Below are 26,373 nucleotides of genomic sequence, written 5' to 3'. Positions count from 1 at the left end.
TCATAGGGGTGTGGATTGATATCTGGGTCTTTGATTTGGTTCCATTGGTCCACATTTGTCAGTGATGAAGAGAAAGAATCTACAGGTTGTCCATGTTCCATCTCATCACTCAGTTATGATAAAAATGAATAAGTCGGTCACAAAATATTTTTAAATCAGATTGTCTGTAAAGCTCATTGAAGAACTGGCCTTGCCAGAGTGGACCAGAGCAGGGTCAGCTGCCTTAGGGCTATGATTCCCACATTGCAGGGCTCCTCAGAGTAGAATGGACTGACCATTAAGTCTATGTCACTTAAAGCCCTCGTTTGAAACTCAGGTTCCCAACCACTACTCCCCAGAGCCATTAAATGAGCATCCCTCTTGAGTGGGGCCCAGAAATCTGCCTTACTAACACTGACAAGACACAAGTAGTTTCTTCATATGACTCCTTAAGAGGAAAAACATCAGCCCTTAGCTTTGCTCCGATCTGGTGCAAAAGCAAAGTAATAAACAAAATATTAACGGTAACAATGACCTCTCTCTCTCTCTCTTCCTCCCACAACCATTTTAGACAACATTCCCAAGATCACGCGGAACTTGTAAGAAGCCAGGATTCCAGCTCATGGTCTTCTAGCTCCCAGATGTGTTTACATCTGTCACTAAACCTTAGCAGAACAGAGTAGAGTATGTCATACTTCAAAGCTTGGCTCTTGGCCCCAAACTTAGTGAGGTCAAACCCAACACCCCATTCACTATCTATGCAGTCTTAGGAATGTTCTTTTGCCTCCTGGAGTCCCAGTGGCCCCATTTGTTAGGTGAGAATTAGACACATGCATTCCTACCTCCCAAGGTTATGTGTGAAGAATAACGGAGATGATGCAGACATAGTGTTGAGGAGGAGACTCGGCCAACGTAAAGCACACATCATGCATTAGCCAATCTCACTTCGGTGCCTGTCACTGGTCCCTTATAAGAACCCTGGCTAGCTCAAGATGGAGCTGAAGAAAACCTATCTTCTCTGTTGGAAAACAACCCGCAGCATGTGCTCCACACCCACCAGGTCAGTCATGTTGTCTTTGGAGATAAAGGATGACACGTTATTTGAACCTAAATGTTCAAAGGGCACCAACTCCTTTCTAGCCCAGAACATTTCCAGCCTGGCTTCTGCTTTTCCTTTAATGCCTCCTAATGGTCCTGTCTGTCATTATGAACCTTTCAGTTCTGCTCCTCCGAGACACAAAGGGATTCCATCCTTTAATCCTCAATATAGTTTGTCTTTATAGTATGGCAGCTTCGGGTTGGGTGCAGCAGTAACTCCTGCAACCTGCCTCTCATTATGCCAAGAACCGCAATGTGTTGCTGCATCAAAGCATGAGCAGTAACAAATGCTTTTCCAGACTGGGAAGCGCTCTTTACAGCCAGCATCCCAAGTGCCCTCTTGACACAGAAGAACTTTTTGAACTAATATCAATCATCATTAGCAGCAAATGGCGCTATCTGTCCAGGTGACATCTCTGCCAAGGAAGGGAGCCACAGCCTGAGAATGTCAGCTGAGACCTCAAGATTGAAACATAGAGACACGGCAAAGCACTTTTGGCCTCTCTGACAAAAAAAAATTACTCTATAAAGTCATATTTCTACTAAATCTTAAGGATGCACTAAAATTGTTACTTTTTCTCTCCAAATAAAACTATTTTTAGAGTTAAACATAAAATTTTAAACAAGTCACTATTTACAACCATAGATAATTCAAGGATGGGGGGGCACAAAGGAGAGCAAGCAAAAAAAGGGGGGACATTGTCACCCTAGGCTTACTGAAATCCTTTCATGCAGAGAAGCATCTGGACTCATCCCAAAACATCCATTCAGGAGACAGGGAAGGGGATGTAGGGACAGGAGCTGAGGTGGGAATGGGTGACAGGCATATAAACTCTAAGCTCTATCAGACTATACATCTGACAACCACACTGGCTGGTTTTCTTTGTAAAAATTCTACACGTTGGACAACACCCAGTCTCAGTAGGACTCACCCAAACTTAAGCAAGAGCCACACAGAAAAGCAGCTTCCTGCTTGATAGGACTTCCCATTGGTTACACCAGACTGGGATTTTTCCTTTCAAATATTCTAAAACCTGTAAAACCTTCCAAAAAAAAAAAAGGTCTCATAAGAACTCAGTCATTTTATTAATAAATTAACGAAGTTTAAAAACTCCTTAGAAACATCTTTTTTCAAGCAAGGAAAACTTGGCTTCTGATGAAAGGTAAACACTCCTAGAGAAAAAGTCTGCTCAATATTTTCCACAGTCTACTAGAAAGCCTGTTGATTTGGCCTCAAGGTTCAACTCCTCAAAGGTCTCTAGCCTGAAAGGATACACACAGAGGAGCTGAAGTTTGAGAATGGTAATGGTTCTGTAAGTCTAAGCCTTGCATGAAAGGGAGAATCTCTCCAGGAGTCTAGTTTGATTACTGTTAACCTCTAAGTTCATGAAACACCAAACGAGTCTCAGATACTAGCAGTGAATCTATGCCACTGTTTCAGCAAGAGTAATGGTGAACCATCAACCACTTGTGTTGGCTAACAATGACATATTATCATTACCAACTCCTACCCTTGATATAGCAAATGTCCTCAAAGAGTCCCAGGTCTGATATTGCTACGGTATTAATCCATCTACTGAGCCTCGCCTGCTGCCACTATTCCTTAGAACACGTGAGTCTCAGCACAAAGGTACATAAAAATATGAAAAAAATCTGCCTCACCCTGATAGGGTACAAACTGCACTAATGAATCAAAAAATGATTGCAAAATATTACTAGTAATGCAATCAATTTGTAAAAAGAAAGGATAGATCTCTTTTAGATGAATAAACTGAAAATCAAAGAGAAAAGTAACAGAATCCAGAAACTATAGTTCAGATACTGAAAATATTTTATTAAATGACTGAGCAGAGCAGAGTTCTAGTGTAATACACAAAAAGGGAACAGGAAGACTTCCTTCTAGAATCCATTTCAAGATTCAGGTTTTTATATGAACTTCCTGGGTATTCTTCAATCACCAAGTGTGTTGGTTTGAAAGAAAAATGCCCTCCATAGGGAATGGCCTTATTGGAGGAAGTGTGTCACTGTGGAGGTGGGCTTTGAGGTCTCCTATGCTCAAGCCACGCCCAGAGTCTCAGTCCACTTCTGTTTCATACAGATCAAGATGTAGAACTCTCAGCTTCTTCTCCAGCACCCTGTCTGCCTACATACCACCCTGAAATAATGGACTATACCTCTTCAACTGTAAACCATCCCCAATTAAATGTTTTCCTTTACAAGAATTGCTGTGGTCATGGTGTCTCTTCATAGCAATAGAAACCCTAACTAAGATACCAAGCTACTTACTAAGGCTCCTTACCTCCAGACCCCACAAGTTGTCTCCCTGAACTGCAAGCCACATAGCAACAGCTTTACACCTACTTCCTTGGTCTTCTAAGTGATCTACATGGTTCGTAGGCCAGGAAGCCCTGGTCTTGGTAAATCAAATATTTACAATTAACTGACCAGATTGAATCAAAGAGGTTTTGAGCATCTATCTATGCTTATATTTTTCTCCTGTAAGCCAGGGGTTCAAAGACTTTCTCAAGGTCACACAGCAATTCAGTACTACAAGCCAGATCTCCTGTTACACAAACTACTGGTTTTTATAATACTACAATGAAGCTTGTAGAAGTTGAACCCTACCTGCATTTCAGAGATCTCTCTTCCACTCATCCAGAATCCTGTGGCTACCCTCACACCTTATCCAGAGAATTGCCCTTGAATTACAAAATCTCACTGCCCAAGGGTACCTAGAAAGGTTCCCTAACTTAATACTAGACTATCTGTAGCTTAGGATGCAAAGATACAAAATGCCTACTTCCTTATCTCAATGCTCCAGGTAGACTCCAACGTGATTAATACTCCAGTATATCCCACAGGGTCATGCTGTGGCTAGACTGCCTGAGACCACATCTCTTCTTCTGAGAATGCTCTTTAACCAATCCCCTCTCTTCAGCCTTGTTTCTAGGGGACTTGACCTAACAAGGTTCTCCATGAATGTTCCAAGCCAGCACATTGGTTCAAGCCCAGAATGACCAAATGACCTCCATGACTATGTATGTAGAATCTCAGTCATCTCCCTTCCAGCTTAGAACTCTACTCTTCCTCAAGGAAAAAGTACTAATGTCCTGTTTCTTGACTCCTCTACTCTCATCTGACCTGTAGTGAGGACATCAAAATATTCTGAAATCTGAAGCCAGTCCAGCTGAGTTTACCAACACAAGAATATTTTCTAAAACACTTACTTTTCAGTCTTTCTTGGGGAACATAGATACATCTCCCAAGCATCCTTTAATTAGCTTCTTATATTATGAAACCTCTTTAATAAATCTATTGCTTCCATCATTGCTCAGGGAAATCAATGTTCTTGCTCCTTGTTCTAACTGACGCTCTTCTCTGGAGGCAGAATACAGAATGGGGAGCTGGTTCCCGGGAATTCCTGTCTATTGATACCTCGTTTGTATAAAACAGCATCCTAAGAAAATAGTTAGGACTGTTTTCTCTCCAAGCAGAAATGAGATTATTAACAAAATATCTAGGAAATTTATAATCTGCATTATAGCAATCATATTTTTATAGAACTTAATATGTGCCAGCCACAAGAAGTATGCCACTCCTGAGAAAAGATGGAACAGACAGTTGAATGCCTTGATGAAGATTAAATACAAATATAAAGTCAAAAGAGAGCATGAACCCAGGATTGTCTAACGACAAAGCGTGCGAAAGTATCACTTCATCACTGCTGCTGCTCTACTGTAAGAAATGCTTCTTCGCTGCAGCTACTCCCATTCCAAGGTACGATTCCTAACTTAGAGTAACTGGTATTCTTGAAAGCACATCAAATCCTTTGACCTTGGAAGGGGGGGCTACATAGGGGACAGCTAGTGTGTAAAAGGGCAAAGATGCAAAGAGGCTTTGGCAGATGTTGGAAAAGATGTGCTCCTCCCTACCGATCTCATGGTCCAATTAATGTCTGAACATCATATCCAGCACTGATGCTGAGAGGAGGACATGTAGGTTACGCAGGTTAATGACCGCTGGACCCAGGGAATGATCGAGTACTGAAGTTCTTGGGTTTCTCCTTTCTCCGTATCCCTTCTGAGTGTTATTGCTGTTGCTGTTTTCCCGTTATCCTGGTTAGGTTTCCACATGTTAGAGTTATCTAGGAAAAGAAACCTTAACTGAGAAAGTGCATCCACCAAATTCCCTGTAGGGGCATTTTCCTGATTAATGATTGATGTGGGAGGGCCAATCCATGCAGGATGCTGGTACCACCTCTGAGCCCCTAGTCCTGGATGGCAGAAGGAAATATGCTGATGAAGCCAGGAAGCAGCACTCCTCCATGACCTCGGCTTCCGTTCCTGCTCCTGATTCTTGCCTTGAGTTCTTGCCCTGACTTCCTACAGTGACAATGTGACCTGAGAAGGATAAGCTGAAATAAACCCTTTTCTCCCCAATTGTTCATGACCGTGGTGTTTCATCAAGCAAGAAAAAACTTAACTAAGACCCAATGCATGTCCTCATTCATCCTAAAGAGGCCAGCAACCTGGACATGCCAACAGGCATAGATCAAAAACATTGAAACCAAAAAGCCTGTTTAGTTTATCCAAAAAACTGGAAAATAATCAGAATAGACCCTTTGAAATAGGAAACATTTAGATAATAAACTCCTCTACTAGAGTCAAACACCACGGAAGAACTGCAGTCACTTACAGAGAGAGAGAGAGAGAGAGAGAGAGAGAGAGAGAGAGAGAGAGAGAGAGAGAGAAACACACAGCACACATGAGGCACAGTGGGAAGCCTAGACTGTACAGAGGTGAGCAACACCCCCACCACACACACTACACAGTTCTTTCAGAGAGAGCTAAGAGGGGAGGCTGGACTTTTACCTCTGCTGAGAACAACACTCCTCTGAGACAGTGTCAGGGTGTAGAGGAGAGGAAGGACTCTGCAGTGGGGAAGCGGTCCACAGTCCAGGCGGTGTCAGTGAAGTCAAACAGGAAGGGCTAAGAAGACCCTTCTAACCCTCACAACCAGAGTGTTATTAGCCTCAAAGAGTACCAGCCAAGAGGACATCTTCAGACAGCTAGGAAAGCAATAGGAATTCAGCAAAGAACATGAATATAGGAGAACCAAGCAAAAAATTTGGAACCCACTAGATGGAGTACACAAAAGAATGAATAAAGCAGAGGGAAAAGTCCATGGCTGCCAAGCTAGAATGAAAAATGGTCTAGGTTAAGTGATAATGATTAATCACACTATGGGAAAAATTAATAGCACTTCAAAGACCTGTGGGACAAAAGAACTCAAATTTAAGTCAGCTGACTCCCACGAGGACCAGAAAAATAAATGTGCAGCTGAAGTAGCTAAAGGTATAATGGCTAAAATCTTTCCAAAGTTGGCAAAAAGCAGAGAAGAGGGTCTGAATAAACACTGACAGAGAAGTAGGAAGAATTTCACATCAAGACACACCATGGGCACAGCAATGATAAAGAAACAGCCAGAGAGAAACTGCATGTCACTTACAGAAAGAAAAAAAAATCCCATAGCAAAAAAAATCTCAAAAGAAGTCAAGGAGGCTCAAAGCAAGCAGTGCAATGTTTTTCAAATGCTAAAAGAATAGACATGTCAATCAGACCTATATTCAGAGAAAATATTCCTCAAGGATGCCATCCGCAGATGAAGGAGAACAGAGGCAAGTTCTCATTAACAGACATGCCCCTAAAAGTGTGGCTAAAGAGTTCTCTGAGTGAAAAGGAAAATAAAAACAAGTCAAAATATCAGGAATGAAGGGAAGGAAGGAGGAAGAAAAGGGAGGAAGGGAGGAAGGGGGGAAAGGAAGGAAGGGAGGGAGGGAGGGAGGGAGGGAGGGAGGGAGAGAGGGAAGGAGGGAAGGAGGGAAAAGAATAAAAAAATCTGGGTAAATATGATAGAATTTGCTTCTCTTGAGTTTTCTAAATTTAGTTAATGATTAAAACAGAAGGCATACCGCCACCTCACATGATTCTCAGAGTACACCACGGAAATATTTAGTACAAGCATATTACAAAAGAGAACAGGTGGTAAGAGTTAAGTTTCTATACTGGGATGGAACTAACAAAATGGCACCACCGGTAGACCATGATAAATTATTTATGTGTGTGTGTAAAAAGCTATATAAAGGGATACACTCTAAAACATTATAAGTAACTCAAAATGCATTCTATAAAAAGCTCAAATCACCTAGAGGAAAAACAAGCAGAGGTAAAATAGATGACGAAGGGAGATGGTGACATCTCCCTTCTTCTAGGGCCATGCTACCACAGACTGAACCTTCTCAGGAAGCATAGCCCCGGTGCTGCTCTGAGGGTATGCCTGGAGCACAACAGGGGAAGATCCCAGCAGCCTCCACCTCTGAGTTCTGTTTTGGGTGCTATGGTAGTTAATAAAATTTGTACTGATGTCCCCAAAGAGTGCTTCTCAAAGGTTATCAGCTGACCTGCCATCACACCCAAAGGACTCCTTGCCAGAACTTGAGTCTTAATTAATCTTCTACTTGGAGGATTCTGTCTCTGAGGGAAGGAGCTTTATTTACATCCTGGTTACAGAATCCCGAAGTCCTTCTTGGTGTGTGACCCATGCTAATAAGGAAACAGAGCTGGGGGAAAAGGTCTCGTGTGGGTGGAGCAAGAAGAAACAACTATTTGAAACGGTGTGCTGTCGCATGTACTGTGGTGACAGGTTCAATTTCTGCTAGCCCTGGTGACATCACTATAGCAGAGGAAATTCTAGCAGGTTCTTTAAAACTAAAGAATATGAGGGTGAAAATGGATACTGAGCATTGAAACAAATGGCCTTCCTTTTAATTTTATTAGGGACTGTAGTACTGAATCTTTCCAGGAAGATGGGGTTTCCCCAAGTCTTACAATAAATCATTTTATACAGTGTGCCAGCCTTGTGTTTCTGGCTCCTCAACGTGTGTCTCCTAGAAAAAAAACACTTTTGAAAACATTGCTTTATGGTTGTTGATCATTTTTTACACTTAAGGCATAAAAAGAAAAGGCGGGGCCAGAGAGATGCTCAGCAGATAAAGGTGCTCGCTGCCAAGTATGACCTCTTGAGTTTGATCCCCAGAACCCACAAAGTGGGATGAGAGCACCTCCTACAACTGGATCTTTGGTCCCCTCATGAACCTGCACAGATGAGTGCACACACAGGGAGTGCAGAATGTGGGGTAAATAAGTGCAAAATCGTTTTTTAAAAAAAGCAATCTTGGGGAAAGGTATTTATATTTCTAATGTCATTCTTTACTCTGAAAGTATCTTTAGTCATCTCAACATAAAAGCATCTTAATATTATTAATAATGGTGCTGGCAATTTAAAATATTAAAATCTACATTAGAGAAAATGGGGCTTTGATTCATTGCCTCTTCCCAAATAAGCACATCTCTGTTAGCACGATCTTGCCCTCTTCCTTCCAACCTCCAGTCCTTTTCCCTCCCGTCTGGTTTCCACTTCTCTCCACTTCTCCACCTTGCCCTGATCCAGCATCCAACAAAGAACAAGTCTGAAGGAGACAAAATCAGGAGTGACAAAATAAAGGAGTGAGTGGGGGGCGCAAATGTCTGAATATGTCCTCCTAATTCTCGGTAGCCTAGAATGTTTTGCAATAGTCGTTCTATTTTTCCTAGGGAACTCTGCTTTAGTGTTTAAATTCTCTTCTAACAGAATCTTCTGTTGCACTCTGATCTGTGTCCCCGGATTCTTAAAGGATATGTGTGCAGACACTATCAGAAAGACAACCTTGGGTTTAGGGAAATAATCTTTCTTCCAGCAAAAGGCAAACAGCTAGAGAAAGCTTCTCTTTCCACATTTAAATTCTTAGAAACAGGAATGGTACTTGTAAAAATGAAAGAAGGTCATACAAAATTCAGAAAGGGAGCTTCCAGGGCTTCTTATATATTATTAAACTTGAAACTAAAGTCTCAAGTTAATGTTGCTCCTTCTGCCTTGAGCTGACTAGTGAACACTAAATTTGATACTCAAGTTCACAGCTATTTGCCTGCAGTGTAGGGCTCTCTGTTTCCAACTTTCACTGGTTGCTGTTTCTAAAATGAATGCAAACACATATGAAGAGAGGGAGAGAGAGAGAGAGAGGGAGAGAGGGAAAGAGGGAGAGAGGGAGAGAGTGAGAGAGTGAGAGAGAGAGAGAGAGAGAGAGAGATAGAGATAGAAAGAGAGAGAGAGAGAGAAGCGCACACGCATGTGCACATGCACAACCTCATGGCTCCACGGGTCTTCTAAGCCCTCCTATCAGCCTTGTGCTCTATGTACAGGTAGTTTGGTATTTACTGTATTAATCCATAATGTGCTGCCTTCCCACGGGCCCATGAAGCCAGTGGTTTTTCTAAAGCAGTCCTGGAATCCATTACCATGGAAACAAAAGGCATAAAAAGGTGTTTTTATCTAATGGAACTCTAAAAGAGATCAAAAGTGTTTTCAAAGTAAAGACCATAACCAAACACATTGTGGTTTTAAAAGGCCTTGGAATAGAGGATCAAGATGGGTTAACAGAGGACGCGACAATGGGACATGCAGCGGCAGTGGCATCCAGAGGGAGCTCTTGGGGATAGGATAACTATGAGCAGGTGGGGCTGCTAGCCAAGTTTACTCCCCAAAGAGGCTGAAAGAACTAGAGTCTCCTCTTCGGCCAAGGTACAGGAATGAGGACTGAACTCTGGCCTTTCCTCACGAATGTGAATATGAATGGTTTGCTTTTCAGACACTGTGAATGTCATGCACTCCCTGTCCCAGCATATGAGCCCTGATACTCAAGTCTAGACACCACTGAAATAAGAAGCAAATGGAAGACCTTCCCATGAATAATCTCACTTTATCATCACTCCATTTGATCTAGAACTTGATTCCATATGTTCAGGAAATGCAGTCACGGGGAATAGTGTAGTTTGGGAAAAGAGTAGGCGCAAACACATGTATTTATTTTGATGCTCTCAGTGTGTTTTCCTGAAGTTCAAGCAATTTCACCACATCCGGTTATTAACTTCAGAAAGGAATTTTGGATGGAAGAACCCTTCCATAGAATGCTTCCTGCTGCACAGACCGCTCTGATCACCTACAATAATAAAACTCTCCCCATCTGATGTCCTCAGAAACATCTCAGAAAACATCTGGACAATGGAAAGCACCCCCTTAGTGTTGCTAACAAGTCTCCCAACATTTCCTGAGAGCCATGTGACCAACCCAGCAGGGAGGCAGGCACACAGGGTCACGAGCAGTAAGTTTCCATCCTTGTACGAAGGCCACTGTCCACTGCGCGTATGCTGAACTGCCCACCTACCGTTCCAGCCACCTACAGACTGAGAGTGTGAGGCTTGCAAAGTTGACACCTCCCATCTGGAGGGTTTAACATCTCTGCTCAAAGGCAAGCTTTTGGAAAATGGCAAGGAGAAATGGATTTAACTCAGAAATTGGATTAAAGTAACAGCAGGAGCATAGTCAAATTAAGGAAGCCACCAGGAAATCGGAAAATATAGCATAGAAAGATGGTATAGAGCAATAGTTTAGGATGCATGGGTCCATCAGAGCCAAGTTTTATATGGAGTGGCCATATGACCTTTGACAAGCATCTTTCCCTCATCCAAAAGCCATGCTCCCCTGACAGCTGTGATGAGGTATATCACGTGACTATGTAAATCAAGTGTTTAGCATCATGCCTGGCTTCTAGGAAGCTATCAATAAGCGTTAGTGCTTGTGCTGCTGGCCTAAGAAGCAGATAAGGCAGCAGAGATGCTGGAGAACTCAGGGCTCAGGAAAAAGAGGGACCCTCGGGTGGGTGGAGGGCTGTTCAGTGATGGAGAGGTCATCAGAACACAGTGTTGGATGGAGTTACACTTGACCCCAGAGAGACTAGTCTACCCCTGTGGAGGGTCTTCATAGACTAGCTTAGTCATTGTTTCTTCTGCTGTGCTGTTCTGCCTTTCAAACGCTGGGCTCACAAGTATGTGCCACCATGCCTGGTCCCACAGAATATGTTTTAATTTGTGTGCCAGGTTACAAAGGAAGACTTTAAATGTTTTTTCTAATGTTACAATGACAATATTTTATGACTCCAAGTACTTGGAAACAAAGGAACACAATCACTATATATATATACATATATATATACTGGGCACAGTATTCAAATGCCCAAAGACAATACTGAGCCTGATTCATCCTATTTAAAACCTGCACAACACCACTGAACTTAATTCGGAAACAAAGCACAATACAAAACTGTGTACCCTCCTGAGAAGCAGTCTCTATGTGGGCACAGATCCTTCAGGGGTAATTCCCATCGTGCACGTTGTACTTATTATTTATAGGCTCTATATTTATTTTTCCATCCAAACCTAGACTCATACTATTTTAGTGAACTAAAATATTAATACTTAGTTTAAGCATCATGAAATTTTTAAATATGCTAAAATAATGTTTATTCATCCTATAGTATGTATTTTAGAATCCTTGATTAATACTTTCTTAAAAATTGTGGTGTGCTATGCATAACATTGATCAGCAGGGGCTGGAATGTAATTGTAACTAGAATTCAATGATACAGGTTTTCAGAGAACTATTTAAAGGTATGTCTAAATCCCTAACTCCCAGTTCTCCCCGTGGACATCAGCTCATGCACACCACCACCCTGCTGCACGTGAAGTCCCCAGCCCCGAACACTCCTGAGATGGTGCAGGCTCAGATCCGCATGCAGCTGACAGATGGGGCACGCGGCAGAGGCATGGTGCAGAGTTATTTCATTTTCTTTGGAAAAGGAAGCTATGGGAAAAATATTCTCCACTTAATCTATTTTATTTTCAGCAAGGTTTTACCTGTAAATATTAATTTATACACCAGCCAAACTCGCTAGATGCTTCAGCTGCATGAATATCAATGAAATAAAGGAAGGCAAATTTGAAATTAAAAAAATGAATTTACAGTATCTTCTTTCCTCGGGCAAAAGGGGGAAAACTCCAAGAATTTAAAATTCCATGCCTGTGGTTTCTAAGACAACAGAAAACCTTCTATTTCAATAGGGGAGGTTTGAAAAGTGGAAATTAAGAAGCAAAATCTACAACATTAACAACAACAATAAAAGAATTACATATGCCTTATTTCCAAACACCTTAAACGCTTTCCAATGAAAACACTGCCTGTTCCCCCAAACTTTCCCTGACTGAGACCATCACCACCTGACCAGTAGAGACAGTGCAGATTTGATGAGTCTGCAGGAGGAGGGAGGAAGGAAAAGCAGTGAGCCCTGAGGGCTGGCTCTCTTATGAGACAGGCATGAGTGAAATCAACTCACTGACAGTGTTCAGCTTCTCTTTGAGCCATTATCTCAGTATCTGTGATTAATGAAAATAGTCCAAACAGTAAGGATAGCCACAGGGAAAATGAAAAAAGAGAAAGTTTTGATTTTAGGTTATATAAGTTTCCAGACAGCAAAGGTCAGCAGCTCTTCTGGGTTTGATAGCTCCCTCCCTAAACCCAAGGGCAGTTCACCTCCTTGCCTCCTGAGGGGCAACTTCTGCCCTCTGGGTGCTCCCTGCCCACTGGCTTGGATTTTAACTGGAACTCCCAGTTCCAGGCTCAACAGAAGAGGTAGAACACTCCCAACTGCTTCATCTTTAATCTCCTAGGAGACTCTTAATCTTTGAAGCTTTGTCATAGCAGAGAGATGGCCTGAAGAGGAAAAGACATTTCCATTTCCTCTTACTTCTACTTCCTTATAGGTTAGCACGAGCTGACATCAGGCCAAAGGTTTATGGGTATCTCAGGCTTAGAAGGTCCTTTCTTCTCTCTGGCCACTAAGTTTACACACTCCTACCTACTCAGCTAAGCCCCACCCATTTCCACACCATTGTACAAAGCCTTGTGCTATGAATTGAATGATGTGTGCTCTCAAATTCATAGTTGGAAATTCTAACCCTCAATGCAACATGAGCAAGAGGTGGGGCCTTTGGAAGATGTTAGATCATGACAGTGAAGCCCTCATAACTGGATTAGTGCCATTTTAAGAGAGGGGGCAAAGATGAAAAGGGTCAAAGGAACAGAGCTTTGAGATACATCTTTGGGGAATGGATTGTAAAGTTTAAGGGTAGGAAGAAGGGGTTGGTGTGGTAGGAGTTCGGAGGGAGTATGGGGTAGATATGATCAAAACAATATTTATGAAATCCTCAAAGAATTAACAAAATATTATATTTTAAAAAAAGAGGATTAAGAGTTTTGATTTGATTTTTATTGTTGTTTTGATCTCCTCTACCCTCCCCCCACCCCTCTCTCTCTCACTCATTCTGCCCTCCTGTTACAACAAAATGAGAAGGCAATGATGTATAAACCAGCAAAGTGGACTTTGCCAAGAACCCCGCATGCAGTACTCTGGTCTCAAACATCCCTCTTTAAGAAACAAGCACTGTGTACACTGTCCACGCTAGGGCATAGCTCCTTAAGCTCTGGGTCACAACCCTACATGGGATCAAATACCTGAATGAGGAGGTCATGAAAATATGGCCACAGTTAAGCATTTCTAAGCATGCAGGCGTCAAAACCTAACTCAAAATCAAATGCAACAAAGCCCAAGGTGTTTCCGGACGCACTCACCTGGTTCCAATGCAGCTTTCATTGCAACCTTGGTTTTGAACACATACTGTGCACTTGGCATGGCCCATGCCATCAGCTCCATTACCACCATCCAACCTCAAACACCTCAGGTCAGATTCTAGACTGTATGTGCTGTAAACTGCACTGTCTTTACTGCACACACAGTTATCTGCTCTTGGAAATTATGAACAATGAGGTTTAATATGTTCCTGCCATCATTCTTGAGCAATAAGTACCAAATTAATCTATCATTGTATTGTATGCACTGTATAAGGATGTTTGTAAGTTCTGGCGTTTTGGGTCTTTTTTATTTTTCTTTGGCTGCTGGAGAGACTGAAGAGGTGGATCTAACATAAAAGTACTTATCATGCAAATACGAAGAACTCAGCTCACATCCCAGCACCTACATATAAAGTTGGCTTTGGACCATGAAAACAGGAAGTTGGCACAAAGTTCCACCCCTCAGCAAGAAGTTATTTACAATTGAAAGCTGCAGGGAAATGGAGTGGCCCTGAATATAACCACCACATCCCAAATCAGGCTACATGCTCAGGAATAGTTGGCCAACACAAAACAGACTCAATGGTTTTTTTTTTTTTTTTTTTTGGTTTTTGTTTTCTTTTGTCTTTTTCATTTTTTTGGAGATATGTGCTTTTTGTTTGTTTTGTGTTGTGTTGGTTTCATTTTGTTTTTTAAGAGAGAGAACATGAATTTGGGTAAGGAGGAGGACATCTGGGAGGAGCTGTGGGAGGGGAAAGAATATGACCAGAACTTATTGCATAACAACGTTTTTAACGAACTTTAAAATGTTACATGTGGAAGCATATGCCTGCAACACCTGCTGTTGGGAAGGGGAGGGGGAGCAGAGACAAGAAGATCCCAGAGGTTTGATGTCCAGTTTGATGTTCAATAAAAGGCCCTATATCAAACATTAAGGTAGCGAGCAATAAAGAAAGATATCCAGCACTGGTCTCGGGCCTCCATGCCCACACATATGCAAATACACATGAGCACACTACACACATACATACCCAACTATTGTTTCAGTAGCTGACTTGAATTTAACCTGAAAAACAATTGAATGAATTTTGGTTTGGGATTAGGCCATGTTTTCAAACAATTTCTGAGGTGACTGTAAACATACCTTTGTGTGTTAAATATTTAAATATGTAAATATTCTGTGAATCTTACTGCTCATCATGAAGAGCTACAAAATATCGATCAACTCCAAAAGCGCCAAAGATGCTCTGCAGTATTAAACATTCACCTGAGACTTAAATATTTATATGTAAAATAAGCAAACACATCCACCTCCCCACTCTGTACATTTGCTCTCATCTAAAAGATACCAAACTGCATATGGCAGAGAATTATCTTAAAATAAATTTCTTAATGAACATTAACAGTAGATGTTTGGCCGGGCAGTGATGGTTCATGCCTTTAAGCCTAGCACTTGGGAAGCAGAGACAGAGAGATCTCTGGGTTCAAGGCCAGTCTGATCTACAGAGTGAGTTCCAGGACAGCCAGGGCTGTTACACAGAGAAACTCTGTCTCGAAAAACAAAGAGAAATAAATAAATAAAAATAAACAGTAGATATTTGATGTGTATAGCTATTTTATGTATTTATGTTCCTATGGTTGCATAAAAACATCTCAGACAACAAAGGATCATTAAGAGTATACTTAAGATATCTGGGTCGGTGCCATTCTATTGAGCAGCCTAAGCTAAGCAAAACAACTTTCCTAATAACTTGGGCTTCCTCAGATGAAGTCAAACTTTCTTCTGAACCCCAATAGGTTGTCCAGTGATGTAGCCTTTACTAAATCATCTCATAGAGATTATTGTTACTTTCCGTGTTAATGAGGTCTCTTCAGCAGCATTTTAAGTAGCAGGATAGCTTAGTTTGGTGTACTCCCTACAAACTGTATGAATCGATGTCAAACATGATGGATTCATCTGTAGGATGCATGCTTCTGAATGAATACCGATTGCCTGTTTTGCCAATTAAGAGAAAGAAGGACAATGAATGGATAAAATGCTCACATCTCTTCACTCTATTCTATTTCTCTTTGTGGAATGGAAATTGATCATTTACATCAAGAACTCTTTGCCATTATCTGACCAGGCCTGTCATAACATTCTGTCTTACACAAGTCCACTCTAATCAGCCCAGGTAAGTCTGCAGTGAATAAACACATTCTCCTTCTCTATGAAATTCTTTTCCAATGGACTAAATTATCCATTTTTCACCAAAATGACAACTTAGCAGAATATAGTAAATGTTTTACTTAGTTATTCCCATTTAAATAGAAGAAGATAGTGACATGAATTGAAATTTAATATACTGAATTCCAGTCTTCTTCTGACTGTCCTGGGAGGAATATGACTTCTAGAGCAAGTGCCTCTGGATTTTTTTTTAGTACTGCCATCTATGACACTTGTACCCAGTGACAGGGATAAGTATTACACAGAACATCTCTGGGAGAAAAGAGTTCTTGCCTCAGCAAAGAATAACAATCATTGTCTAGTGTGAGCCTACTATTTAAATCTTTGAATCACCACACTAAATACAGAAAAAGATTAAAATTAAAATTAAACAAAGTAATTCACATTGCTGTGGGATAATGCTCTTGTATCCTGTGAAGATTTGGCAATTGCATTGGCTTAATAACAAGTTGATTGGCAAGTAGCCAGGCAAGAAATATAAGTGGGGCAACCAGGCTAGAAGAATTCTGGGAAGAGGAAAGGCTCAGTCTGTAGTCGCCATCCAGACATAGAGGAAGCAAGATGAGAATGCCACATGGCTAAACAGAGACAAGAATTATGGGTTAATTTAAGTTGTAAGAGCTTGTTAATAATAAGCCTGAGCTAATTTGTCAGTTTAGAACTAATATAAGCCTCTGTGTGTTTCTTTGGGATTGAATGACTGAGGGACCAGGCAGGACAGAAACTTCTATCTACATCACATCTAAAATGAACTTACTGCTACCATCCATTCAAAGAGTTAGTCAGCTATGCCTCCTTACCCACAATTCCACCAGAAGTTCTGGGGTTCTAAAAAGGTCTAGGCCAGCCAAAATGCCTTTTTTTAAAAAACTCAATCCTAAGGAAAAATTTTGTTCAAGCACATAAATGCTATTAAATTTAAGAAAAGTTTATCTTTGGGTCACCTAATCATTCCCTTGGAATGCTATTATTTAATTAAGTGATTCTTGGGGCCTACCACATGGACTTCAATATGCTATTTTCTTAACTCACCTAGCTGAATAGGGAGCCAATGAGATCCCATAAAAAGCTTGACCATAGGATAGCCAAGCCATATCCCAAAATTGAGTTGACCAAAATTATGTTTTGTTTTATTCCTTGACCAGTGATTTTATGTTAATGTTAGTCTACTATTCTCACATGATAGTGTTAATACATATGGTTGAGAGGTACAAATCAAAACATCTAAGAGTGGTAGTTTCATCACAATAAATATTTACGGTGCTCACTGGAGATCAGCTCTTAGCTTTGACCTCTGAAGTTTGTCTTGTTAGCTAGCGTTCATTAGACACCTTCAGAAGAAGTGGGGTTCCTGCCAACTTTTTCTACATATACAAGCTATGTGTGAAGAAATTAATCCTCTGGTCTATGATCACAGAGCTAATAAACATTATATCAGATTTTGAACCGAGCAAGTCTGACTGTAGAGCCTGACCTGTTTCATAAAATTCATATCCATCTGTTCTATTCAAAAGAATATGAGTATCACTAGAAAAATTATTACAATATTCTACTCTTTCAATAGACATCTTATTATAAGAATAATGATCATATCTATACGTTAGAAAATGATGAGAAATCTGCACAAGCAGGATGTGGCATTTGTGCTATAAGCAACGTAAGCCCAAGCATTCTGAGGATGCTCATAAATGGAATTGCCATAATGTAAATATTTAGATTTAAAAAGTAGAAAGTTATGCAAACATTAATCAAAATTAGATTTTTTTTCCCCCTCAATCCAGATGAGGAGAAACAGGGGGGAGCTGCTAGCGTGAGAGTGCTACCATGCACATAACCCGAAGAGCCTCGTGTGGTACTGTGAGGTGGGAGATGTGGAGAAATAAATGTGCCTTCACTGAAGCTTTGACCAGCCAATAGGCTAGTGTATCAGGGAACTCAGCCTCCCAGTGCTTAGCAGGAACCTTGAAGAGACTTGAGAACACGAATGGCCATCAATGAACACATGCCTACTGGTTTCTGGATCTAATGCAGGAAAACTGCAGCGATTGGCCTCATTCTAGAAACAGATCAAGGTGTCTGTGGGCAAAGCTATGCTCAGACCCCTTCATCGTACCAAGTGTTTGCTACATATGCATATATTTTTAAGAATGCTTAGGAAAGTCCCCCTGTTACAGAAAAAAAAAAAAAAAAGAGATGTTTCCTTCTTTGGCCAGATTATGTGTTCTATCAATTAAGTGGATAAATAGACCCTTTCCCCAGTGTGGGAGAAGAAGAGCTTCTGGTGACCCTCTATTGATTAAGACTGCTGTAGAGTGTTATTTGCAATCCAGCTGCATAATGGAAATCAGGAGGTAGCTGTCATGGTTTCTAAAGACAAATTGCTAAGAGCTGAGACAAATCATAGCCTCTTCACTTCTTACTGTTCTCAACTCCCAGTTAATGTGTATCTTACAGTCTACATTTTTAAAATCAGTTTTCCTGGTGGTCTTGTGAGTGAAAAATGATAATATGGATGGCCCTGCTTTTGAGATCATGTTTTCGTGACCAGGACACTGATTGTGACTTCTGAGCTATGTATTATTTAGGAAAGAACACAACATCCAAAGGGGCACACAATTAAACCGAGATCCCTACAGCAGCCGCTGTGATTGCGACGGCTAAGAACAGAAGATTAACCAGGTGTGAGTCAAAAGACAAAAGGCTGCTGTCAGTCAGAACGTGGCTAAACCTCATTTCTGTTTTGCATCCTTTACTTGCTAAGTCAGCCAGCAAGCAATTTATGTGGAGCGTTGGTTCTCAAAGCATGGGCTGTGAAACAGCAACATCAGCAACACTTGGGAACCTTTAGAAATGCCAGTTTTCAGACCATTCCTGGATCTACTGAATCAGAAACTCTGAAGGTGGGCTCAGCAATCTGTGTTTCAACAAGGCCCCCGGGGTGATTTTGATACAAACTGAGTTTGAGAGCCACTGAACCAGAACCACACACTGCCTCCAGAGTTTAAGCTTCCTTAGGAAGAGGTAGCCTTTTGTTGTTAATAAAAAGTAAATTAAGTAGAAACCAAATCTATGAAAGACACCTGTGCTGAAAGCCAAATAAAATCACAGCAATCTTTAGCTTTTCTGTAAATCCAAAACAGACTAAAAAAAAATAAAGAAAAAAGAAAGCCTTTAAAATAAGCACTTTTTTATTTTATTTTATTTTAATTGCCATCCTTAGGGAAAATGAGTAGAAAAGTGTTTTCCTTATGCAGATTTATTTATTTATTTACCTCTACTATAACTTTTTCCAGAAAGGTTTGTAGACCACTATTTAAACAACAACAAAAAGTAGTATTTCATCCAATCACAAGCCATTCTCCTAGAAAGGCTTTTCACAACTTTTAAAACCTCCTCACTGCTCAAAGAGCCTGAAAGATAGGCATTAATCACTAAGTAAGCTTTTTAAGATGTCACTAAAGGATTTCAGGCTATTTGGGGATTCAGAAGAGGAAAGAAAGAAAGATTTAAGTTCACCAAGCTTAAAAATCTGTTAAACACAACAGGAAACATTATGGCCCTTTCGTAGCCTGGGCACAAGACTAGGACACTGGTTCTAAGTTACTTCGTGTTGAGAAAAGCCTTGGTCTGTGATAGCGCCTGAATTGTGTGAGACAGCCTTATGGAGAGATGGGTTTGGTTATTCATAATGCAGCCTGTGTGTTGGTCCAAGAAAAGGTTCTATGATGCAAAACTTCCCACTAGAGCTAACGGGGTTTGGGTGAGGCCTTTGGCAGTATTGCAACAGTTTTTCAAATGAAATAAAAAGAAACACTCTTTGATTACTTCCCTATTGGAAGTTTGTAAGAATAAAATTTTGATCTATCCATAATTAAAACCCACCAGTCACTAAAATGAAGGGGGAAAAGTCTTGTAATTTCCCAACCCTAGACCAACACAGAATCACCTGGAAATTGTTCCAATTTCTTTGGTATCAGCTAAGAATTTGAGCATCACCTGTGCAAGTAATTCGGACTTGAAGACTTGAGAATTACAGAGACAGACCTGCGTTAACCAACAGAGAAGTCTCTCCTGCATATAGTAAGTAAAAAAAAAAAGAGAGTCATAAGGCATATCTATAAATAAAATTATGTCTGCATGTGTCATTTTATTAATAGATGTGCCGGGAAGTGGACTCTTTCCATTCCAGACTATTATTTGTGGCTTGAACCTTCCAAAATGATAATGTGTTCATGTATAATACTTGCTTAATTTTCCATTTTAAAGGTCTATCTAAAGATGGTGTGGCTGTGCAGGAGCAAGAGGAAGTACGTGAGAGCAGGAACTCCCAAAGTGCACTGCTTGCTTGCTTTCCTCCCCTTACTCCTTCTCTTTCTTTTCCTAAGAGTCACACAGAAAGTAAAATTCGATTTGATTTTCCTGTCTGACTAACTATTATTTCCAGTATTTGGTATTGGGATAAGTAAGTACGTAGAAAGTACGGTTGATTCCGCCGTTCATCCATTCCTTCACGTGTTTATTGGGCTCCTAGACAGGGTGAGGCTGGGGCTAGAAAATGAGATCACCAGTAACAAAGAAATGAATCCTGCCTGCTTGGTGTTGACTAGTAGGGATTACAGACAAAGAGCTATAATAGGGTAGGATCCGTGCCAGGAAGAGGTAGTAGAGGCCACCTCTCTGGTAACCTTGTCAAGCAAAGCAGGGTGATGTTACACAGCAGAGGTAGGCCTTTGTCCTGGGGTGCAGGGGACCATTTAACTCTGAGAGGCCTTGGGGAGGGAGACATTAACAAGTCTGCTGTGATGTAGATGTCTCCCGCTGACATCTGAAGTGCCCTTTCTCACCTGACGTCACTACTAGTGCCCTGGTAAGAGGGTGCCCATCTGACTCCTCTGGAGAGGGGGTGCTCTTTGTCAAGCAAAGATGCTTCAGAACTAAAGGCCTGATTGAAGGAATCTTGCTTTCCTCTTCACATGGTTTATTTGTTATCAAACAGGATTTACATGAAACGTTATTTATTTATTATTTATTTCATATGCTCACTTACCCATCCACCCTAACTAGATGAGCCTAAACATGGCAGATTTGCCTTTCATTGTTTACAGTTAATAAAACCCATTGTGTGCAATAAATAACTCAAAAGACACATGGCTTTAGTAGTTGGTACAATTGAGTCTCTTGGGAAAAAAAATGTCTTCATAAATATTATAGACAAAGACTTGCAGGAGGAGAGAAATTTCTGTAATTCATTGACTTAAATGAAGATCAGTTCTGGTCATTTATAACTACCACAAATCCACATGGGGGGATCAGCTAGCCCACACATAAATAAATCCACATGGAGGAATCCGCTAGCCCACACATAAATCCACATCAGGAATCAGCTAGTCCATGTACAAATCCACATGGAGAATCAGCCAGTCATCATTCAAATGATTTCCACTGATATTTAATTTGATCACTGTGGAAGGACACACCCCAGGCTATCTAAGGTCTATTCTTCAAGAAGGGAAAATTAGCAATCCAAGTAAAGTCAACTAACCAAACAGGAGAGAGAGAAATATTGTCCTTTTGTGACCCATGTGTCTTTGTGGACATTACTGTGAGATATTCCAGTGCCAAATGTCACCTTTAACCTAACTCAATCTTTACTTGAGGTAAGACATACGTTGAGGGTTTTGAGAAACTGGTTTCTTCCCATGCAAAGAGGAAGGTGGGAGACATGCTAGAGAAGGAAAACTATGTAAGCTTTTAATAAACATAAACAGATTTCATCTCTGGGCATCTCAGTCAAAGTTTCCAAAAGAGACCTGATTCTAAACCTCTCTTTACGTCCCCGTCTTCAGTGAGTTTTCTAAGGTTCGGGATCCCAGGCACTCTGCTACTTCACAACTACACATTATCCAAGATACAGCCGTCATCTAAAGCCATTAACTTGTATAGAGGTCGCCAAGACAACCACTCTTTCTCTCTCTCTCTCTCTCTCTCTCTCTCTCTCTCTCTCTCTCTCTCTCTGTCTCTCTGTGTGTGTGTGTGTGTGTGTGTGTGTGTGTGCATGCATAGCAATGCTTCTATCAAGTTCAAAGCATTAAAATCTGATTCAGTGGCTTTTAAGCTCAGCTCTGCTCCCAACACTTCTGAGGACTGTTGGGTCACATCCACTCCAATTGCTGCAAACAGTCCCCAGAGGAGAGCAAGAAACTGTACTGATTTCACAGGTCCTGCAGTTTGAGAAGCTTCCTTGGAGGTGAGGAAAAAAGTGATATAAGCTGCACCTGTCCTTGGACTGGGACTGAGAACCCCTCCTCCGGGGGTGCTTTAGTGACTTGTGGGCATCTCCTGCTTCCAGGAACTCCGTGCTCCAACTCCCTGCCTAGCTCTCCTCTAAGTTAGAGAGCTTGTTTTTCTCCTTTGCCTCAGAGTTTTAGTAAGAGAAACAAAGATAGAACATCGCTGCTTCCCTAAGAACGAAGAGGAGATAAGTTCGACGCCCAGGTTCCTGCGCATCCTTTTGGATTCTATGGGCCATATGCTATCCTGCAGGAACTACAGACGGCCCTAGGGTTCACTCCCAAAACCTACTTTCATTCATCATTCATCTCATCATAGCATTGCCTTAAGAAAAATTAATATTTTTCGAAATGGAACTACATCTCAATCCCGAATGCAATCATTTGTTAATCCTTCCTTTGATAACTATTATAATATGTCAAGTCAGTCCTAGCATACGGGTGTGAGCAGACGTCATCCACATTCAAGAAGGCCATTTTCTTCCCCATGAACAGCCATCATTATCTCCTAATTACAGTCACTGTGAAGTGCAAGCTGAAGGTTGCACATAAATCATGCGAGTAAAGGGAAGCAACACGATGATAAGTTGGAATTATTTGATTTGCATTCTTGTGCTTCCGTGGGAAGATGGCAGGAGCATCGACATACCCCCTTGGCTGATTGAGTTTTGAATGAGATCAGTTTCTCAGATCTAGCAATGTGGTTAAGACGTGTGTTAAATGTTTCTCTGTGCCAGGGTGCTGATGGTGGTAATGTCATCTATCAGCCCTCTTCTGGCTAAAAGTGACCTCCTCCCTACATGTCCATCAAGGGGTAACCAGGGGACCCCTAGGTGTACAGGCCACGGTCTCTCTGGAGTTGCCCTAGAACAATGACTGTGTTCAAAGGACCAAAAGTAATTCACTCTCACCCACTCTTCAAATTCTTGTGTGCTTCTAAATGCTATCCAGACCACAGAAAAACACAATGTATAGAAATAAGTAACTGAGGGGTAACAGGAACAGTGATGAATACACACAGGGAAGACCCCAGAAAGGAGAAAACCATCATGAAGGTTTCCCTCCTCTCTAATAGTGGGTCACGTGAGGAGGAAGATTGAGTGGGAGAAAGAAGGGCTGGGAAATAGCTGGTCTGAACTCTAGCCATGAGGGACAGATCAGAAGTCCCGAGAAGAACCCTAGATCCTGTAGATGGGAGGACCCTGGAGGAGTACTGGTTCTGTGTCTTGCCTCTGAGTGAGGAGAGAGTCATCCCTAGGGGCGCTGTTACAACTGGCCAGCTTCCCTCCATGGCTTCCAGAGACAGAGAATGAGAGACCTTTGGCTGCCAGTTCTCATTTCAAGTCCTCTCACTGCCGGGAGACTCTTCTGATGCCTTGCTAAAGTGTCTCCCATACTCCCTGGAGTCTTTTTGTCCCCCTTCTGAATGTCTTAAACACAAGGCTCCTATGAAACACAGAGCGGCCTCCTCCTTTGAGGCAATGTCATCAGTCTGTAAATAGCCATTAAAATACCTCTTAGCAGTCTCATCCCTGAATGAAGGAGATTTGTACAGAGGCTGTGAAGCCTCCTGGAGAATGTTACAGAGAGGATTCCAATAGGAAACACAGAACAAACTAGACTGGCCCCCAAGGTAGCTTCCCAAACCAGAAAGCCTTTGTGAAGTTCTTCATCACTTTGTTCATTTTTATCCCTCTGTCATCAGTCCAACTTTAAGTCTAATATGCATAGGAATAGTTTTTTTTATTATATAAAATAAAGCCTCATTAATTCAGGTTCAGTTGGAAAAGTCAAATCCCAATGAGTAAGAAATCAGAGTGAAAAGTATTTTCAATTTAAAAATCATGTCGATTTCAAAAGACTACATAATGGATATTAATAAATAAGATGAGAAAGTTAATAAAAACGGTGAGTTACAATAACTTTATTTTTATGATACTTTTTACTTTCAAAGTGTTTTCACATATATTATTTTATATTGGCAATTTTAGTCAATATTATAAAGAAAGTGTACAGATAATAGATTATCAAACCTAAATCAAAATGTCTTGATTGCTTCCTACTAAATTTGAACTATTAACTCAACAAGAATTATATGTAATTATTTCCAGTCTGCATCACAGTATTCTGAATTAATGAGGTTCTGCTCTGTTCAAGTTATAATAATCCTGACAACTTTATGGCCATCTTATCTTCTAGAGTGTCACTACCATCGACACATTAGTAATAAATAGTTTCTTCACACAGGAATTCTTGTCATAACAGAGCATCCCACCTTGAAGAAGTTTCACCAGGTAAATTATCTCACAGGTACCTCAAGTAGAAAGGAAGTGTTCTGTATGATAAATGTGCTAATGGTTTATGATTCTCCAGAGATGCTTGTTTTGACTTAAAGTGAGCCTCTCTGGGGAAGTTATCCCAAAACCGCAAAGACCAAACACATCACAGAACTTACCAACATTATCTTTGCAAAAGCACAGTCAGGATTAATCCATTTAATTACAACCAAAGGAACTAAGGTGATACAGGGTAGAAACCCCAGTATAGAATATCCCCTTTGAGGAACCCAGTGATGTATACTGGGTCTATTGGCATCTTCATCTCTACTTTCTTTTTTCAAACCACATTTGGAGCCATAAAGTCCCCCGATTCTTTCACACCAGTTGAAAAGGTAATGTCTTTACCTACCTTAAAAAGCCTTAAAATGTTAGCCACCATGATGGACACGGAGCTTGCTGCAGCACCTATGACACCAGAAATCTTATCGGGCTTAGTAAATATGGGTGGATCGCCATTAGCACACTTCACATCGGACGCATCTTTCTCTATCAACGCCTGCACGAAAGTTAGCGACTGCTCCAATGCATAGGTGTCCCTGGAGCATGTGTCAAGGATCCGGACACCCAGGGTGATGTTGGAGAGGAGATCGGGGTCCTTGTTAATCTGGTCGATGGCATAAAGCATGGCCTCTAGTCTGTGGATCCCCTTTTCCTTCTTCAGCTCCCCGCAAGGCACCCCTCTCTCTCCCTTTGCATGAACAGGAAAGAGACCTCCCAAAATGATGTCCCCGTCCACCCGGATGGAATGGGCATACTCCTGGCTGTGAGTTCTTTGCGTCATTGTGAGGATCCAGTAGAACTTGGCAGTCCAGAGGAAGAAACAAGGGCAAGAGGCTGAGCGCTTTCCCTCGCGTACCATTTTCTCCAAGGATGGTATTGCAGTCGATGACCCAAAGTTTATTCTTGCCGCAGAAGAAGGGGGACCACCTGAGGCTGCACCTTTTGGAGTCTACCATCAGGGCCCACGGGGGAAGGCTCTGGGGATTTCAGCAGGTTTTCTTGATTTGAACGTCACAGTGAATTTCCAACAGACCCTCGGTTCAAGTTTATTTCCACATAAAGCCAGCTTGCAAATAAATTAGAATAACATCTGAGGTTCTGATGTTGGGATGAGGTCAACAATTCACGGCTGTGAACTCAGCCCTGTAGCAGAATTATTCCTGGGGAGAAGATGAAAAAAAGGGGGGAAATTAACTTCAGTAAGGCTGTATTTTTTATATATACTTAAGCCCCGTCTGGTCCAACTTTTTTATTTCCCCCATTCACTGAGAGCTAACAGTTTTTGGTCCCCTGTGATTCTGAACACCTGGCTGCTCTGCATCTAAGCAGGGAGATTGATGACGTGTCTAGAGCACGAGAAACAGAAAAGCCTCAGCAGCTAGATCACTTCTTTCAAACCAGAGCATATTTTTATTTATCACTTTATTTCAATAAGTCTTATCTCCAGTGAGGTACGATTCCTGTGATCGATGGCATTATTTCTTGTCGAACCTGCTTTACCTTTTACAGCTATATAAATTTCTCATTTAACTCTTGTCCACGAGATAATGAAAGGTGATTGTCTGTGAGGTGTTCAACAAGCCACTCATCTCTTAATGACTTTTATTTTTTAGTATCCCAGATTTCTCAGTGGGAAACAGTGACTGTTCGATCACAGAAAAGGAAGGGGGGAGGAAGAAAGAGGGAAGAGAGAAAGGGAAAGACAAGCTACCAAAAGATCTGAAAATATCTTGTAGCACGCAGAAACACTTAGCACAGAACATCCGCTACCTCACATCAACAATCTATTGTTCTCTGGTAATAAAAAAAAAAAAGTCTTGAA

At 41.2% G+C, this 26,373-nt stretch overlaps 1 protein-coding gene across 3 annotated transcripts in view; it reads right to left on the bottom strand.

The window, feature by feature from the left end:
- Grm8 (glutamate metabotropic receptor 8) overlaps positions 1-25,640 on the bottom strand; it is an 816,920-nt gene extending 791,280 nt beyond the window's left edge. For all 3 annotated transcript variants that reach the window (XM_050141646.1, XM_050141648.1, XM_050141647.1), the window contains exon 1: positions 24,901-25,640. In XM_050141646.1, the coding sequence (XP_049997603.1) occupies positions 24,901-25,410 (510 nt within the window). In that variant the 5' untranslated portion in view covers positions 25,411-25,640. The remainder of the gene's footprint in view (positions 1-24,900) is intronic.
- Positions 25,641-26,373: the final 733 nt, after the last annotated feature.

The sequence above is a fragment of the Alexandromys fortis genome, unplaced genomic scaffold (genome assembly GCF_014885135.2).
Source record: "Alexandromys fortis isolate MF-2015 unplaced genomic scaffold, M_Fortis_MF-2015_v1.1 scaffold_44, whole genome shotgun sequence".
NCBI lineage: Eukaryota > Metazoa > Chordata > Mammalia > Rodentia > Cricetidae > Alexandromys > Alexandromys fortis.
Note: the sequence above shows the minus strand (reverse complement) of the source record. Positions and strands in the feature narration are given on the sequence as shown.